Source organism: Haemorhous mexicanus, chromosome 7 (assembly GCF_027477595.1).
Source record: "Haemorhous mexicanus isolate bHaeMex1 chromosome 7, bHaeMex1.pri, whole genome shotgun sequence".
NCBI classification, from domain to species: domain Eukaryota; kingdom Metazoa; phylum Chordata; class Aves; order Passeriformes; family Fringillidae; genus Haemorhous; species Haemorhous mexicanus.
This window is the reverse complement of record NC_082347.1, coordinates 22,587,965-22,603,054: the sequence shown is the minus strand read 5'-3', so window position 1 is coordinate 22,603,054 and position 15,090 is coordinate 22,587,965. Positions and strand designations below refer to the sequence as shown.

The 15,090-nt window shown below is 41.1% G+C and overlaps 3 protein-coding genes across 14 annotated transcripts in view; 1 reads left to right on the top strand and 2 right to left on the bottom strand.

The window, feature by feature from the left end:
• The window catches only part of LOC132329857 (uncharacterized), a 25,065-nt gene extending 23,063 nt beyond the window's left edge, over positions 1-2,002 (bottom strand). Inside the window, exon 1 of one of the 2 annotated variants that reach the window (XR_009487200.1) lies at positions 1,787-1,919. Coding sequence is in view for 1 of the 2 variants with exons in the window: in XM_059851433.1 (XP_059707416.1) it covers positions 1,787-2,002 (216 nt within the window). In the remaining variant the exon portion in view is untranslated. Of the gene's footprint in view, positions 1-1,786 lie in introns of both variants that reach the window. The other variant, XM_059851433.1, reaches the window with a different exon arrangement.
• ANXA7 (annexin A7) lies at positions 1,937-15,090 on the top strand. Its single transcript, XM_059851431.1, has 13 exons — positions 1,937-2,053; positions 3,497-3,554; positions 6,236-6,452; positions 6,773-6,874; positions 8,035-8,075; positions 8,340-8,442; positions 8,730-8,824; positions 9,499-9,612; positions 10,860-11,030; positions 12,541-12,711; positions 12,820-12,895; positions 14,111-14,223; positions 14,735-15,090. The coding sequence occupies exons 2-13, from the start codon at positions 3,498-3,500 to the stop codon at positions 14,855-14,857; spliced, it is 1,383 nt and encodes a 460-aa protein (XP_059707414.1). The 5' UTR covers positions 1,937-2,053; position 3,497; the 3' UTR covers positions 14,858-15,090.
• The window catches only part of PPP3CB (protein phosphatase 3 catalytic subunit beta), a 46,840-nt gene continuing 43,545 nt past the window's right edge, over positions 11,796-15,090 (bottom strand). For 7 of the 11 annotated variants that reach the window (XM_059851418.1, XM_059851422.1, XM_059851423.1 and 4 more), the window contains one exon: positions 11,796-12,188. The gene's annotated coding sequence lies outside the window, so the exon portion shown is untranslated. Of the gene's footprint in view, positions 12,943-15,090 lie in introns of all 11 variants that reach the window. The other 4 variants (XM_059851420.1, XM_059851421.1, XM_059851428.1 and 1 more) reach the window with 1 other exon arrangement.

The window sequence follows — 15,090 nt, the reverse complement described above, 5'->3', positions numbered from 1 at the left end:
AAGTCTTCAATTTTAATTTAATTATATTGGCTGGAGTAGAACACCAAAAGTAATACTTTATATTACTTTAGTTGGAAATAATATTCCGACGACACACAGAGAAGCAGCAATGCTTTAGCTGCCTACATCACCAACAATCAATTCCTCTGGAAAAAAAAAGTTTTGTTTCAGCTCTTTTGAAGGCACTCAGCACAACTACATAGTTGAGCCAAGTCACTCCAGACCAGAATTCTGTCCAGTACCATGTCCTAGGATCAGATGCAAGAATATTACAAAAGAGAAGAACTAAAGTTTGTCTCTCCACTAAACTTGAATTTTCTAATAGTGAGAAGCTGCCTTGACTCTGCATGGGGTTTTAGAAGTTTTCTTAAATGTGTGGGCTCTAGGTATAGTAACAAGCCAAGGGATTTCCCCAAATACAGAGTGAAATTAGATGAACACAATGGTTCCACTGCATGCCTTAAAAAAGTAATTCCAAACATTCTCCTAGATACATAAATATTCAATGTATTTAACAGATTCTTCAAATACATGTAATTTTGTTAAAAATATTTTCTTCTTCCTCTTACACAAAAAGAAAGGAATTTACTTTAAAACAAATCTTTCTTTTCTTGAGTAGCTTAAGTCAAAATAGTCCACTAAACAAAAAAGATAAAGAACTGTGTATTTTATAAATGTACTTGGTTCCCATGGAAACAAGGATTAAAATATATACCTGTCCTGAAAGAAATGTGCTTATCAGGTGAAATAAAGTAGACATGAACTCAGAGTGTCAGCTGAAGAATGCTATGAGTATTAAATTCTTAAAGCCACTCCTGATGTGTTCTGGGTAAACAAGAGAGAACAAGCCCAATTTTCCTAGATAGGTAATATATTAGATTCATGTGGCTTTAGGTGCTCTTCATTTGAAGCGAGCAAGAATGGTAAATTATTACCCAGCTATTTTCTGCTGTCTGCACTTCATGCTGTTTTATGGACAAAGAGAACACTGGTTGTTATTTCATCTAGAGCTGAAGTGCTGCACTACGTTACAGGAAGGAAACAAAGCTGTTTGCATTGGAATGGTCTCTAAACTGCTAACATGTTTGTCATAAACAAAAAAGGGGATATTTTGAATAACCTCAAGTAACTGGTGCATAATATTATAGGTGAATCCTTCATAAATTGTATCTTGTTAGTCAGAATGTCTTATGAATAATTAACCATCACGTAAAGTACATGTGTGTAATGTCTATTCAAAGTATAATATTAATAAACATTACAACAGACAGAAACAAAACAGTAAGCACACTCCCCATAATTACATTCAAATAACTATAATTAAGATTTCTTTCAAGAAAAGTGTATGTAGTAGTCAGTCAATCTTACCCTTATGTCCTTTTGGGACTACAGCAAAAGGAGCAGCTCCTCCAGCCCCATGCACTTAGGTCTTTTATATTCTTTGCCTGTTACATGCAGTTCTGGTGGCCTGGGTGACTTGATGGACTCCCTGCAGCTACTGAACAATGATCTTGAACTAAAAACGCATGTGTTATTGGATTACAGACTTGGCTTAAAACTATACGCATTAGGACTGAACTACGCGCTCAGGGCTGAACTCCATTGCAGTGGTGCTACAGGGAAACTGCAGTGGGGACTTTTCCCTCCCTTTCCTACCGGGTGGCAAAGGCCACCCGTGGGACAGCATCTCCGTGCTCTTCCTGTGTGAACGCTTCCCCTGCCACAGCTCCACTGGCGTGGAGAGAGAGTGGCTCTGCGTTTGTGGCACTTGCGCCTGTGAGCTTACCTCTCGTCCGTCCCAGAGACAGCCGGGCATCTCACACCTTCCCTTCAGCGAGACGGGGCGAGCCTGCACGGACAGCAAAGGGTTCTGAGCGGGCAGGGCCGTCACTACCGGCACCGGGCGCGGGGCCCCTGCCCGCGGGGAGCGCGGCCCGTGGGCCGGGCGGGGCGGGCTCGGTGCCGGGGGCGGGGCGGGCATCGCCGGCCGCACGGGCTCCATTTTGCGGTGTGGCTGCGAAGAGAGGCCGGAGGCTCCGCAAGTTCCCCTCAGGTGAGGCGCCAGTGTGGGGGGGGAAAGGGAGGAAGGGAGAAGCCCCTCGCCCCAGCCCCGCCAGCTCCGCTCGCACCGCCGAGGGCTCGGCCGCAGCCCCGGCTCTGCTCAGACATCGCTCGGGGGCTCGGCCCCAGCCCCGGGGTGTAGATGGAACCCCGGAGAGCGCTCCGGGAGCCGCGGCCGCCCGCGGCTCGGGAGGTGTCCGGCCGAGGGAGGTGCCGCCTGCCCCAGGGAGCAGCACCCCCAGCGGGAGCTGCCCTGGCCCTGCGGAGCGGGGCCGAGCTCAGGTGGCCTCGGGAGAAGTGGGTACCGGGACACCGGGATACTTCCCTCGGCCCGCAGCTCCACCTCGCCGGAGGGTTCGCCGGGCCGGCCCGCGGCTGAGGGAGCGGGAGGAGCCTGGGGCGATGCGTGACTGCCCTGAGCGGAGCGGGGCAGAGGCAGGCGGGGCCCTTAAAGGCGGCGGGGGTGCGGTGCGGTACTGGCCGGGGTGCGGGGCCGGGCAGTCCCGGCGGAGCTGCCGCAACGGGGAGCCTTCTCGGTGTTTACTGGCTGAGCTCCCGCCCAACACACGGAGCACGGCGCACCCGCTGATGTTTCACCGCGGGTCAGTGCCGCAGCTGACTCACACCCGGCCCCGGCTCAACCTGCCCCGTGCCCATCTGGGGACGGCGGGGGGAAACGACAGCCTGACGGAAAAAAATCTGTTGTTGTTTTGGTTATAAAAGTAGTTATGTCAGAGCCACTGTTCCACTTGAGGATGCTTGTGCCAAATTTCAAGTCCATTTTTCCCCCCGTCATTAAAAGTTTCATAACCTGGCTAATGGTCTCGAATCTCCCTGCCCAGCTGGTTGGCAACATGCAGGATGGGATGATCTCTATCCCTACTCTGTTAAAAATGTGACTAAAATAAACAGTTACTGTCAGGAAATATAAATTTGCTCCACAAATGAAGTAATACTGAGGGATTATACCTGTTCTTATCAAATTACCATTTTACATGGCATAGCTAGGGTACTGCTCTTCTCCCAGGAACTACCCCTGTGAGCGGAGCAGTGCAGGATGATGGATACAGGTGCTTGGTGCAGTCCAGAAACCTGCATAGTTTCTGTCCTGGCAAAGGGTTCAAGCTCCCTCCTGCTGGTGCCTCAAAGTGTATCCTGTATTTCAGAGCTTTCTGGAAGTTTGAGTCTCTTACCATGCTTAAATGTGTGTCTGACCCTAAATAAGAGTGATAGTTAATTACTATAAGTTGAAGATGCTTCCCTTCTGAATTCTGATTGCTATGGTCAGATGTAGGAGAGAAAAAAAAAGAAAGCTCTATGGGTTAATAGCAGATTATTCAAGTGACTTAACAGATAATTAGCAAGCAAATACCTACTACAAATTCAAAGATAGTGCCTCACAGTGAAAATACCTTTTTTATTTTTTCTTCCCCAGAATGTCATACCCAGGTTATCCCCCTTCTGATGGCTACCCTGCTTTCCCAGGTTATCCTGTAAGTATGGCTCTTGAATGTGTTGCATTCAAAATGCACTTGTGTTCTGTGAATACCCCTTCTGACTGTGCTCCATGTGTCTGTAAATAGTAGTTTACAGCTGTCACACAAGAATTCCAAGAAGGAAGCTTAGTTTTTTTAGTGACACCCATTGTTCCAGAAAAGTCTTTGGTCTTGTTTAATTTTATTTTGTGAGTTTGGTGTTTTAAATACAGCCGTCTCATCTCAACAATTCTTTTTATTTTTATTTTTTAAAGTTTCTTCTGTAAATAGGAGGCCCTTTACATGTAGGGTTAGAAGTAATCTCTGAACCAATCTGTACAAAATACTCACATAGCCATATTCCAAGATTTACAGAGATGTTCAACAAGCTTCAGTGGTCACAGCCATCAGGAAAAGCTTGGAAAACTTCACTCAAGTAGCCCAGCTTTTATATAACACAAGTAAATATTTTTCTGAGGATAGAGGGACACTGTATCTTGACTACCCTATCCACAGGACTGTTCCATCTTCATCTCACAACTGAATGGACTAAAAATTTGAAGGAAGCTTAATGGAAGGCTGAACTGTATCAGGTATGGCTGATACTGCAGTTTTTTTGATATGTCTGCAATATTTTTCAAAGCTAGATTAGTCTCTGTGCTTTTATGGCACTGATGATGGCACTTGTCATGCTGTAATTGTGGGAATTTTACTGGTGTTCTAAGAACCAGACTTAAGCATGGATCTCAGCCCAAATGCCTTTAAGATACTGAAAAGCTATAAATACATGCAAAATATAAATATATACATATAAATGCAATAAATTCTCTGATGATTTTGCTTCACAATCTACCCCTACTTCTTCTGAAACACTTAAGTCAGTCAGATGAAAGACAAACATGTTAGAAACAAGACTATTAACTCCAGGATTTCTTTTCTTCCCTTAAGGTTCTGCTGAACCCTCATGATTTTAGCTGTAGTTTATTTTTCACTACATCTGAAAATATCTTTTTTTCTTAGTTAACATCTAAAAAATAGCCAGCTTCAATGAATTAATTCAAAAGACCTTTTAGACTTGTTATCTGTGATTTCCTAGTCTCATTGATGATGCACAATGTGATAACCAATTTAAAAAACATATGTGAAATTGTTATTTCTGCAGCACTGGTAGTAATCTGAGCAGGGCTTTTGAGGATCCTAATTTTGGATTTATGAATATAAATTCCAATATTATCTTTTTGTTGAGTCAGGCAGAGAAATGTTAGACTGTACCTCTGGAGAAAAGAATATTATATAGCCTGGGCACAGGAATTTGGGGGTAGAAATCTTGGGGCAGCCAAACCCGAGAACATTTGAACTTTTCTGCTCTGCACTTTATTTCTGGGGGTCAAGAATGAATGTGTACTGTATGTAATGTGTGACTTGTATTTCTAAAGCAGTAAAGATGATTCCCAGCAAGTAAGTAATGGATCCATCCATTATGCTTCATTATGAAGCTGATTTTGAATGCCTGATTTCTAAGATCATGTATAATGACTTTTACCTTACAGGGCTTTCCCTTAGAGATAGAGATAATCCAAGTAAATATTTCTAATATATCTTAATGCTAATAGCAACCTTTGTGGTATGGCTGGTAAATCATACATGTAGCAAAACAAATATATAGCTGTTGAACTTGTTGTTTTTATTTAAAACCTGTAATAGGTATTTAGTCTGACTCAGTGATCCAGATTTAATCATTGAATGTCCATGCTTTATAACCTGGATTCCAAAGGAAATGGGGAAAAAACCCCAAAAAGTTCTTACCCTGTAATATTTGAAACTACTGTTTGTGCAACAGAGGCAGAAGTTTCAAAGTTCCTATGTTCTTAAAAGTCTTTTAACAGGGGGTGAGCTCCTAATGTTTCAAAGAGAGCAAGCTGAGCTGAGCTCACCTTCTCCTTGTGTGGGATAGACAGAGCAGCTTTCCAGTAAAGGACCAGGAGTCACAGTGGCTGACAAGATGAGTGTGGCTCAGCACTGCGAGTCCTCAGGGAGGAAGGCTTATGACACAGCAGGCTTTAGCAAAAGCATCTCAGCAATACTGTGTCTGCTTGTGGCCTCCCAGTACAACAAAGACATAGACAAAGAGGAGCATGTGCAGGGAAGGCTGCTTACCTGGAGCAGAGCAGGCTGAGCACAGATCTGTTCAGTCTTCTGCTGGCTGAGAAGGAGCAATAGAGACATTGGAGCCAACTCTTGTCAGAGGTACACAGTGAAAGGGCAGCTAGCAAATACAGGTTGCAGTTGCAATTTGGTTTGAGGAAAACATTTTTCTCTAGGAGAGCGGTCAAACACTGGAACAGGGGCCCTGAGAGGCTGTGAATTTGTCATTCCTTGTATATATTGAAAGCTTGACTATCAAGCCTTGCATGAGCTCACCCAACTCCAAAGCTGGCCCTGCTTTGAGGGTGGATGGGATCACAGGCCATCCAGAGGTGACTTCCACCCTGCAGCACTCCCTGATTCCGTGTCAACAGAACAACCAACCAGGAGGACCCTATCCAGGCTTCAGGAATTCTGCTGCTGCTTCTTCAAGCTCTACAACTAATTGTATAATTCACGTTGTTACTATACACATGGACATTTTGGCAGCTTGGGAGTTTTTTACTCTAATGTGCTGTTAACAGGCATACAGACATCCCATTTTTGTGTTTCAGCCAACAGGACAGGAGTCTGTCTATCCACCAGCTGGTCAGTATGCCTATCCTGCTGTTCCTGGAGGATTCCCTCCATCAGGAGGAGGGACCTATCCTGCAGCACCACCAAATGCTGGGTTTCCAGGGGCAGCAGGGTATCCTGCCCCAGGGGGCTACCCCACTTCGGGGGGCTTCCCTGGAGCTCCCCAGGCTGGAGGAATGCCACCTTACCCTGGAGGTAAGATCCTTTATGTTAGAGTACCAGTCAGGAGTGATTTCCAGTGTAACCATTTCCTGTGCTTGTCAGAAATAGTAAAGAAAAGCAGCTTTGTTCAGTGATGGGTGCAGGCAGCAGCATGCAGGCAGCCAGGTTGCCATCCAGCAGTAAATACCTGCGTGCTGATTGGCAGAGCCTTGGTGGTTCTGGGTCACTGCACAGACATGGAGAAACCGGTCTCTTACATAGTTTTGTTTCATAAGCTGGCTCCTGTTGTGTCAACAAGTAAAGCACAAAATACTAAGTGTGCTAAAGTATTTTTTTTCCCCTGGCTCCTCCAGGCCCTGGCTTTGCTGTGCCTCCCACTGGGCCTGGCTTTGGTGGCTATCCACAGCAGCCTCCTGCCCAAAGCTATGCTGGAGGTGGACCAGCACAAATTCCAGGTATGTTATATCTAAGAAACTCCAAGCATCCATGGTTAAACTAAGAAACTCCAGGATAGGTAGTAACAAATTAAGCCCTTACCTTTGTTACTTGTAGCTGTTGAGGTTTGTATGCTGTGCACCTCCTGCCACCTTTGCTGACCAGGCTACTGAAGGGCTGATAAGAACCATGTCTATAGGTGCTACATCCAAAGGAGATGGCTGTCCCTGAATAGTGGTCATGATGTAGTAGTTTAGGTGCTTACCCTTTTTCAAACTGCAAGTATCTGATGAGAACTGTGAAACCCAGAGTCCACATTCAGTGAGTATTAGCAGTTCTGTTAATCTCAATTGCATTTTTCAGATCTCTGTGTTCACAGTGATTCCTGACACACTGGAGAAAGAGGAAAGGAGAATGCACACATTTGCTTAAAATCAGTGCAGTGTTTGTAATGCTTTGAGTGGTCAGTTGCTATAGAGATGATTTTCTTTTAGAAAATCGTATACAGAGATATATAGAGACTATAGAGATGATTTTCAGTTACTTTAGAGATGATGTTCTGGAATGTATCAGTTGTGTTTTAAAGAAATTCAAAGCAGCAAAACCTTTTTGTTTTATGATTCCTCTGTTAAGTCTGTACTTAGTTGCTATTAAAATGATAAGGAATATGCATACATATTATTAATAAAAATAAAATTCCAGTAAAAAAATAGTTTTAGCTTTTGTATTACCAGTGCTTTTGATCACAAAATGGGATTCCTTCAATCCTTTTTGCAGCAATGAATTCTGAATATTTATTGTTTACATGCTAGACATTTTAATATGTACATAACAGCTTTTGAAAGAGAGCATGGAACACACATTCTTCATTTGTTTGAGCCATCTTGACTTCTGTTAAAAATAGCAGAATTTCATAAGGAGAGATCCTTCCAGTTCCCACAGCAGCAGTAAGTTTAGTATTTTTAGAATTGCCTTGCTAGTGTATGTACCAAGATGCATCTGTGATTGCTTCTTCCCATTATCCCCAAGGGAAGAAATTCAGTAACTGACTGTGGTAGGTACCATTAGGAAAGAGGTTGTGTGCAGTGGTAGGTCTGACTTTATATTCAGATTAGATGGCATTTCCATAATAAGAGGAGACCTAATTAATTTCTTCTACCTTGTTCTTTATTTTCACTAGGATTTCCTGGTGGACAAGTACCATCCCCAGTGCCTGGCCTGGTATGTGTTGTTTTCTTTTCTATAATTAATCTTATGTGTCTTCTGTAGTTTTAATGTTTTTACAGCTGATTTCCAAAGGTTTCAATTTTGTTCTGCATCAGGAGTTTCCATCTACCCTTAGAGTAATGTTGCCCTGATTCTGTGTTAGAGGAAGAAACGGAGAACTAATGGAGAACTCCTTCTGAAGTACTGATTGCAGAGTTTTGATTTTAATTTGAATTTTTATTGTGTAAATACATAGTTACATCTGACTCTTATTTTCAGCCTGCTGCAGTGTTTCAGTGTACCCAGGGTACAATTCAAGCTGCTCCAAACTTCGATGCTGGAAGGGATGCAGAAATCCTACGCAAAGCTATGAAGGGTTTTGGTAAGTAAGAAATAGAAGCTTTAGTTCCTTATTGATCTAACTTCTTAATGCCATTTTGTTGTTTTCTTCAGTGTTTATTTAACTATACTTCCCCCTCACAAGCTTTTTGAAAGTTACCTTTTTAAAACGGCTGGGCCTATTTAGTAGATGAAGTTATCCAGAAAATTTGGTGGACTTAAATAGCAGCCTCTTATTACGTAATTATGCCCAAACGCAACAGTATAAAATGCACAGTTTTGGAGGGACTATATTGCATTCTTACATGACATTGCCCTTCTGTTTCCAAGGAACGGATGAGCAGGCCATCATAAATGTTGTTGCTAACCGCTCCAATGATCAAAGGCAAAAAATCAAGGCAGCTTTCAAGACTATGTATGGCAAGGTATGTTCACTAGTTCTTTGAACTGGGAAATAAACCCAAACTTTCAGCTGCTGCTTTAACTGCCTGGTTTTATTTCAGTCCTGGGGAATGATTTGAGCATTTTTAAAATGCACTTCTTTTGGTTATATTCCTTATGTATTGGGTGACTTCTGGTATTTGATACAGGGTTGTCCTGATACCTGGCAGAAGGAGGGGTGGGGGAAGGCTGGAGGCTGTCTCTGTCCCTGACCACACAAGAAGCTTCTCTAATGCTTGACAGAAAATAATCAAGCTTAAACTGCCCTTGTATTAGTGTCTGACACTACTGAGTTTTTTTGCACACAAACCAGCACTGAAATCTTCTTTTTCCCAAGAAACAAACTTGAGAAATGATTGAGGACTGGATAGTAAATAAAATTCCAGTTAATTTCATTTCTTCCCTGTCATTTTTGCAACCTAAAGTGAAATTTTGTAGTTGTGGCATTAGTGAGGAGATAATGGAGAAGAGCTGAGCTGTCAGATTTGGACAGAGGAAAGTTCTTAATAAGAAATAAAACAAAGCTTTACAGGAAGAACAGCACAAGGGTAGAAAGGTAGAAATAAGTCATAGAAGTTCTAGTTTGATCTTTCTTCAGTATATAATCTATATATGCCTAACACTCTGCAAAGCCCTTTTTGTGTTTATAATTGAACAGGATTTAATTAAAGATCTGAAGTCTGAGTTAAGTGGTAATGTGGAAGAATTGATTCTAGCCCTCTTCATGCCTAGTACCTACTATGATGCCTGGAGTTTACGTCATGCAATGAAGGTATGGTATTCCTGCGAAGGAAACCGTTTTAAACTCTCTTAAAATGCTCATCCAACAACACCTGGTCCCAGCATTGTTGAAAAATCCACTAGTGTCAAACAAATCCTGGGATTGCAGGGCTTAAAATTTTTTCTTCTGTGTCCCCCAGTTCCAGACAGTTTCTGCAGGATTAGCCAATTAGCCAGGGCAAATGTCCATTCAGTGTAGAGGAGGAGATGCTGCAGGACAGGACCTTGTTCTCTACCACTTGGGCATAATTTTTGCTAGAACCTAGAAAGGGCCAGGGTTAAAACCATAACCACTGTTTAAACTAAAGGTATATGCCTTTCCTTACAAGGAACAAACCTTTGTTACTGAAAGATATTTTTGGATTATCCCTTTTTTCCCCAAAAAAGATAATGAAAAAGTAATTTCCTAAAGTCAGATGATGGATGTATCTGTTGAAATATAAAGACACCATTTAGACATTAGGTGAGCTAGTTGGTTTAAACTTTGAACTCAGGTAAACTGGTACATCCAGTTTACTGAAATGTGTTACTTGAGCTGCAGCAGCTAGAAAGTAGAAATGAGTAACTTAACCTATGTATGAATGCACACCTTCTAGAGAATGTGGAGCTTAAATGAAGATCCACCTTTAATGGGGAATAGCCACTCAACCATTTTCAAAAATTCATAATATAAGATTACCTAGAAGTCTCTCATACATCTCTTCTGTCAAATCCTTCCCTGAATTGAGATGCTCATGCCAGTAAGATCCCCCTGTATACAGAAATCAATTAACTTTTATTCTGGAGAGAGGGGAGCATCTATAAAAAGTTCCACATTGTGGGAGCAGCCACATTTGCATAGAGAATATACCTGTGTGCTGACCAAAACAGAATTTACATGTGTACCTTTGACTTTAATGATTATTTATAAGGCTTTACCTTCCTTTGGTAATTTTCCAGATTAAGGTTGCCAAAGAATTTCCGTCCTAAACCATTTTCACTTTAACTTTGGGCAGTGTCACTGAGATATAGGGATGTTTTGGGGTGTTTCTCTGAACTGGTGTGGAATAGCATGTTTGAGGAATCTTCATTCCATTTTAAGTACACAGGAGACTTGGTGCTTTCGCACTGCAGGGATACTGCTCTTACAATTTAGATTGTATTAAATTTTGAAATACCAGATGACTGCCCTATTTCACAGTTGAAGGAGACTGCATAGGTAGTGCTCTGTATTTATGCCTTTGTTTTTTCTGCCTACAGGGAGCAGGCACTCAGGAGAGTGTGCTGATTGAGATCCTTTGCACAAGGACAAACCAGGAGATTCGTGAAATAGTGAACTGCTATAAATCAGAATTTGGAAGGGACATTGAACAAGACATCAGATCAGACACTTCAGGACACTTTGAACGATTACTTATATCTATGTGCCAAGTGAGCTTTAATTTTATTTTTTTTTTTATATAAGATACAATCTGGTGTGTTTAGTCATAATGGCTCCACAAATAACCTGTGTGTGCTTAGCATGAGGCAGGTTTTTAAGAAATTAGCCTAGCCCATGGTCATTAATTTATTCCCTAAGATAAGACACTTCAGTCCCTCCTCAAGAAATACTTCTTATCTACAAATCCATGATGAATTCTGTGACCTAATTTAGCACCCTCAATTAATATCAGAACTTATGTGGAAATATTGCGCAGATGCAACCAAGTGGTTCCCTAAACTGCTCTACACTGCTGTTAGAGCAAGATGCTTTTTATTTTTTGCATATGTTAACAGAGTAATCTGGGTGAAGCTGATTGGATAATGGTATGTAGAATGCCTGTGAGAATTCCTACAAACAAGATAAGACGTGCCACAGGCCAAAACCTCCCGCCCCAAGTTACTCCACAGCCTGCCTTCCCTTTATGTCACCAGATGTAGGGAGGTGCTGCTCTTGAACTCATATGATCACTGGAGCTTTTTTATCCCATATCATTTACTAGGGCTTATTTTGTGTTGAAGATTAGTAACTTGCAATTACTCATATTTAGGAAGAAATATGTAACTAATGCAACTTCCCACATTTCTCTGATCAATTTGCCTATTTCTGTTAGAATTTCTATGACACCTCTCCATCTCATTGGCCTCTTCCTTTGTGAGAGTTTAGCTTTTCTCTAGATATTTGGTTAAAAGTCAAAATCCACAAGAAAGCAAACCTGGAGAAGCTCATGCTGCTAATTTTTATTTTGACAAATCCAGTAGTTTACAATAACTGACAACCACATCATTTAAATAGTATATTAACCTCTATAGATACAACAGTATTGGAGAGATTGAATACAACAGAACTGCATTCAGCCTACTCAGCCAGTATGTTTAGCAGTGTCCATCCATGCACTGGGCAGCAAAATGCTAAAACAACCACCAAAGCACATAAAATGTCATATAAGCCCTACTGACACAAGTGTAGTAAGTGGTTTCTAAAGACATTCTTACTTGAAATAAGCAACTTCTAAATAAAATAGGTGGGAAACCTGAGATATTTCAGGTGTGCATATTCAGTAAGATAATTCATTAGTTCATTTGGGAAGAATCTTTGCAACTTGAAGCCTAGAAACAAACAAATCAAGAGAAAGCTTACATTATTAAGTAAAATAGAGAATTAAGTACAGTACTTAATTAGAACTATGACATGGTTTGTAGGGGTGAAGTAATCTGAGTCAGTGTATCTGCAGTTTAAAGCATGTCCTACAGATAGGGTTCTGAGCCACTTTTGTATTTATTTCCCATAAAGAATATTAAACCAAAGAGAAGTTTTAAAGCAATGTAATGTATTTCAAACTACTTCTCTTTCTGCTTCAAGCTTTGAAGATATATGCTTGGGGTCTATGTACAGTGCAAGCAGTTAAAGCATAGCTTTCTCTCTGAAATTTCATTTGAAATCTGTTGTCTTTGCATTAAGGGTAATCGTGATGAGAATCAAACTGTGGATTATCAAAAAGCTCAAGAAGATGCTCAGCGTCTGTACCAAGCTGGTGAAGGAAAACTTGGGACTGATGAATCTTGCTTTAATATGGTTCTGGCAAGCAGAAGTTTTCCCCAGCTGAAAGCAACAGTTGAGGCATACTCCAGGGTAGGAGGTCTTCACTGATTTCAAATAAGCTTGGTCAATGTATTTTAAATTAAGGTTCCATTTGCTACTGCATTTCATCATCCACATATTAATCTCATTTATTTGTAGATTGCTAATCGTGATTTATTAAGCAGCATTGATCGAGAATTTTCTGGAAATGTGGAACGTGGTTTGAAGACTATTGGTAAGTTATATGTTCTTCCTCCCCTCCTTATCCTTTAGGAATTAAACCTAAATGTAACCAAAGAAAAATCCAATTCAGCACTGGCCATATGGCAAATGATCACATAATCAGAGACTCTGCTAGAACAGAAGTAGCTTCAGTTATTCAAATGATTCATCTTGCACTTAAGTGAAGAAAATAAGCAACCATCATGAAGTCAGTTTCAAATAAGGAATGGCCTCATAGAAACTACTTGTCACTTCTGTGGGAAGGCAGGCAAGTGCTCAGAATCAAGGGTCACTGGTTAGTGCTTGTAGCTGTGTAATTCAGAGTTCTGCAAAAGGGGGTTACCACTGTCACAGAGTCGTGACTGGGTGTGCAGCTCCTCATCAGGGACAGCTGAGCCACCCACACAAATAACCTCAGAGCCAACATGAACCCACTGAAGGCACAGTTCCTTTTCCATCCCCTTCCTCACCACCATCTACCCCAAAAAGCTCAGCTGTGGCTAAGGACAAGCTTGGCAAAATAGAAGATGTTTTGAATTCACTTTTTCCTACTGAATTTTTATAATAAAGCAGTTCAACACAATTCAGCAAAATCAACTGATGGTGAAAGTCAGTAATATTTAGTAGTAAATCTGGAGGCACCAGTCATATCAGTGCTTACCCGAATGACAGCAATTCTGTAACCAAAATGGATAAGCAAAAACTTCCCAGAGTATATTCTACTCAAAAGTTTAATGGGAAAAGTTCAGGTTTGAGAATCAGGTAAAAGAAGAGTGGCTTGTCTCTGAGTGTGAACAATCTACATGAAACAAGATCTATTCTGTAACTACAAGAGTTGCAGAACTACTAGAGCACCTTCTACATTTGTACTTTTCCTAGTGAGATTCTAGCAATGTAAAATACCTTGTGTCCCAATACCAGCTATCCAAGGAGAAGAACTGTTTTTGAATTACCTGTTAAGAATTAAGATTTCAGAGAGTTTTGAAAAACACTTCCACAGGAGTTAGCTGCTACTAACTGTAAGTTTTTGTGTGAAGGAATAAATCATTTGATCAACTTGAAAATAAGTTTAGCTCTATAAACAAGTCCCATTACTCACAGAAACTGGATCTTCACTAAGACCAATCTCTAGCTGTCTACAGCAAAAATCCTGCCAAGTTGATTCTGCCAAGTACCACTATATAGGATACATTACTGGAAGTAATCCTAACAATATGCTTTATTGCAGTGCAATGCGCTTTAAATCGCCCAGCCTTTTTTGCAGAAAGACTTTATTATTCTATGAAAGGAGCTGGCACAGATGATTCTACCCTCATCAGAATTGTAGTCACTCGCAGTGAGGTAAGAAATTCTCTCCTCTGTACCAGTCATACGCAGCAGAAAACCATCTACCCAAACCAGCTTGTCATTCAGTCCTCCTTTCACAGGTGTAAAATCATGTACTGCATGAAGCTTTTATGGGGCTCACATTTAGATGCATGTGGTAATTAGTTTTAAAGCAGCTTTCACATAATAATTTCGTTAACTCTGCCTAGATTGCAGTAACTGCTTGTTTTCCTTTTTAACTGTTGTTGCCCAACTACGTAGCAAGTGAGCACCTCCAGGTGAGGAGTTCACCTGTTCACAGTTAGGACAGCACAGCCTCAACAAAGCATGAAACAACTGCTGCACTCTTCTTCTCTATCCTTGGAGGGACCAGCTGGCTTGTCCACTGCACAGGGTTAATCACTGCACATCTTACCCTTGGCATGTGTTCTCTAGTTCTCAAGAGAGGAGGTTGGAGGTGACTGTCTAGGATTTAAATCATACACTATGGTTGAGTTTTCTGCTTTGTTTTTTTGTCTTTGCATAGATTGACCTTGTGCAAATTAAACAGATGTTCACACAGATGTATCAGAAGACACTGGCTACAATGATAGCAAGTGATACAAGCGGTGATTACCGGAAGTTGCTGCTGGCAATTGTTGGGCAATAGAAGAGGATTATCTGCTTTTTTGGTTTGTTTTTTTTTTTTTTTGAAACAAACTGAAGGACATGAAACATGCTTTAAGTAGATACTAACTATCCCTGTAAAAGAATAATTTTAAAGGTTGCCTGATCAAATACGCCTTCTTGATGATTCAGTAAGCTTTTTGCACTTACAATGCCTTAATTTACAGCACATAATATTCTTTATTGTATAATAAAAGATATATCTTGTCTATTAGA

Excerpts from the sequence above, each read along its gene's own strand:
- ANXA7 (XM_059851431.1), top strand. The coding sequence starts at position 3,498 with ATGTCATACCCAGGTTATCCCCCTTCTGATGGCTACCCTGCTTTCCCA. Across the intron at positions 6,875-8,034 it reads TGGACCAGCACAAATTCCAG|GATTTCCTGGTGGACAAGTA; the intron begins GTATGTTATATC and ends TATTTTCACTAG. Across the intron at positions 12,896-14,110 it reads ACGTGGTTTGAAGACTATTG|TGCAATGCGCTTTAAATCGC; the intron begins GTAAGTTATATG and ends GCTTTATTGCAG.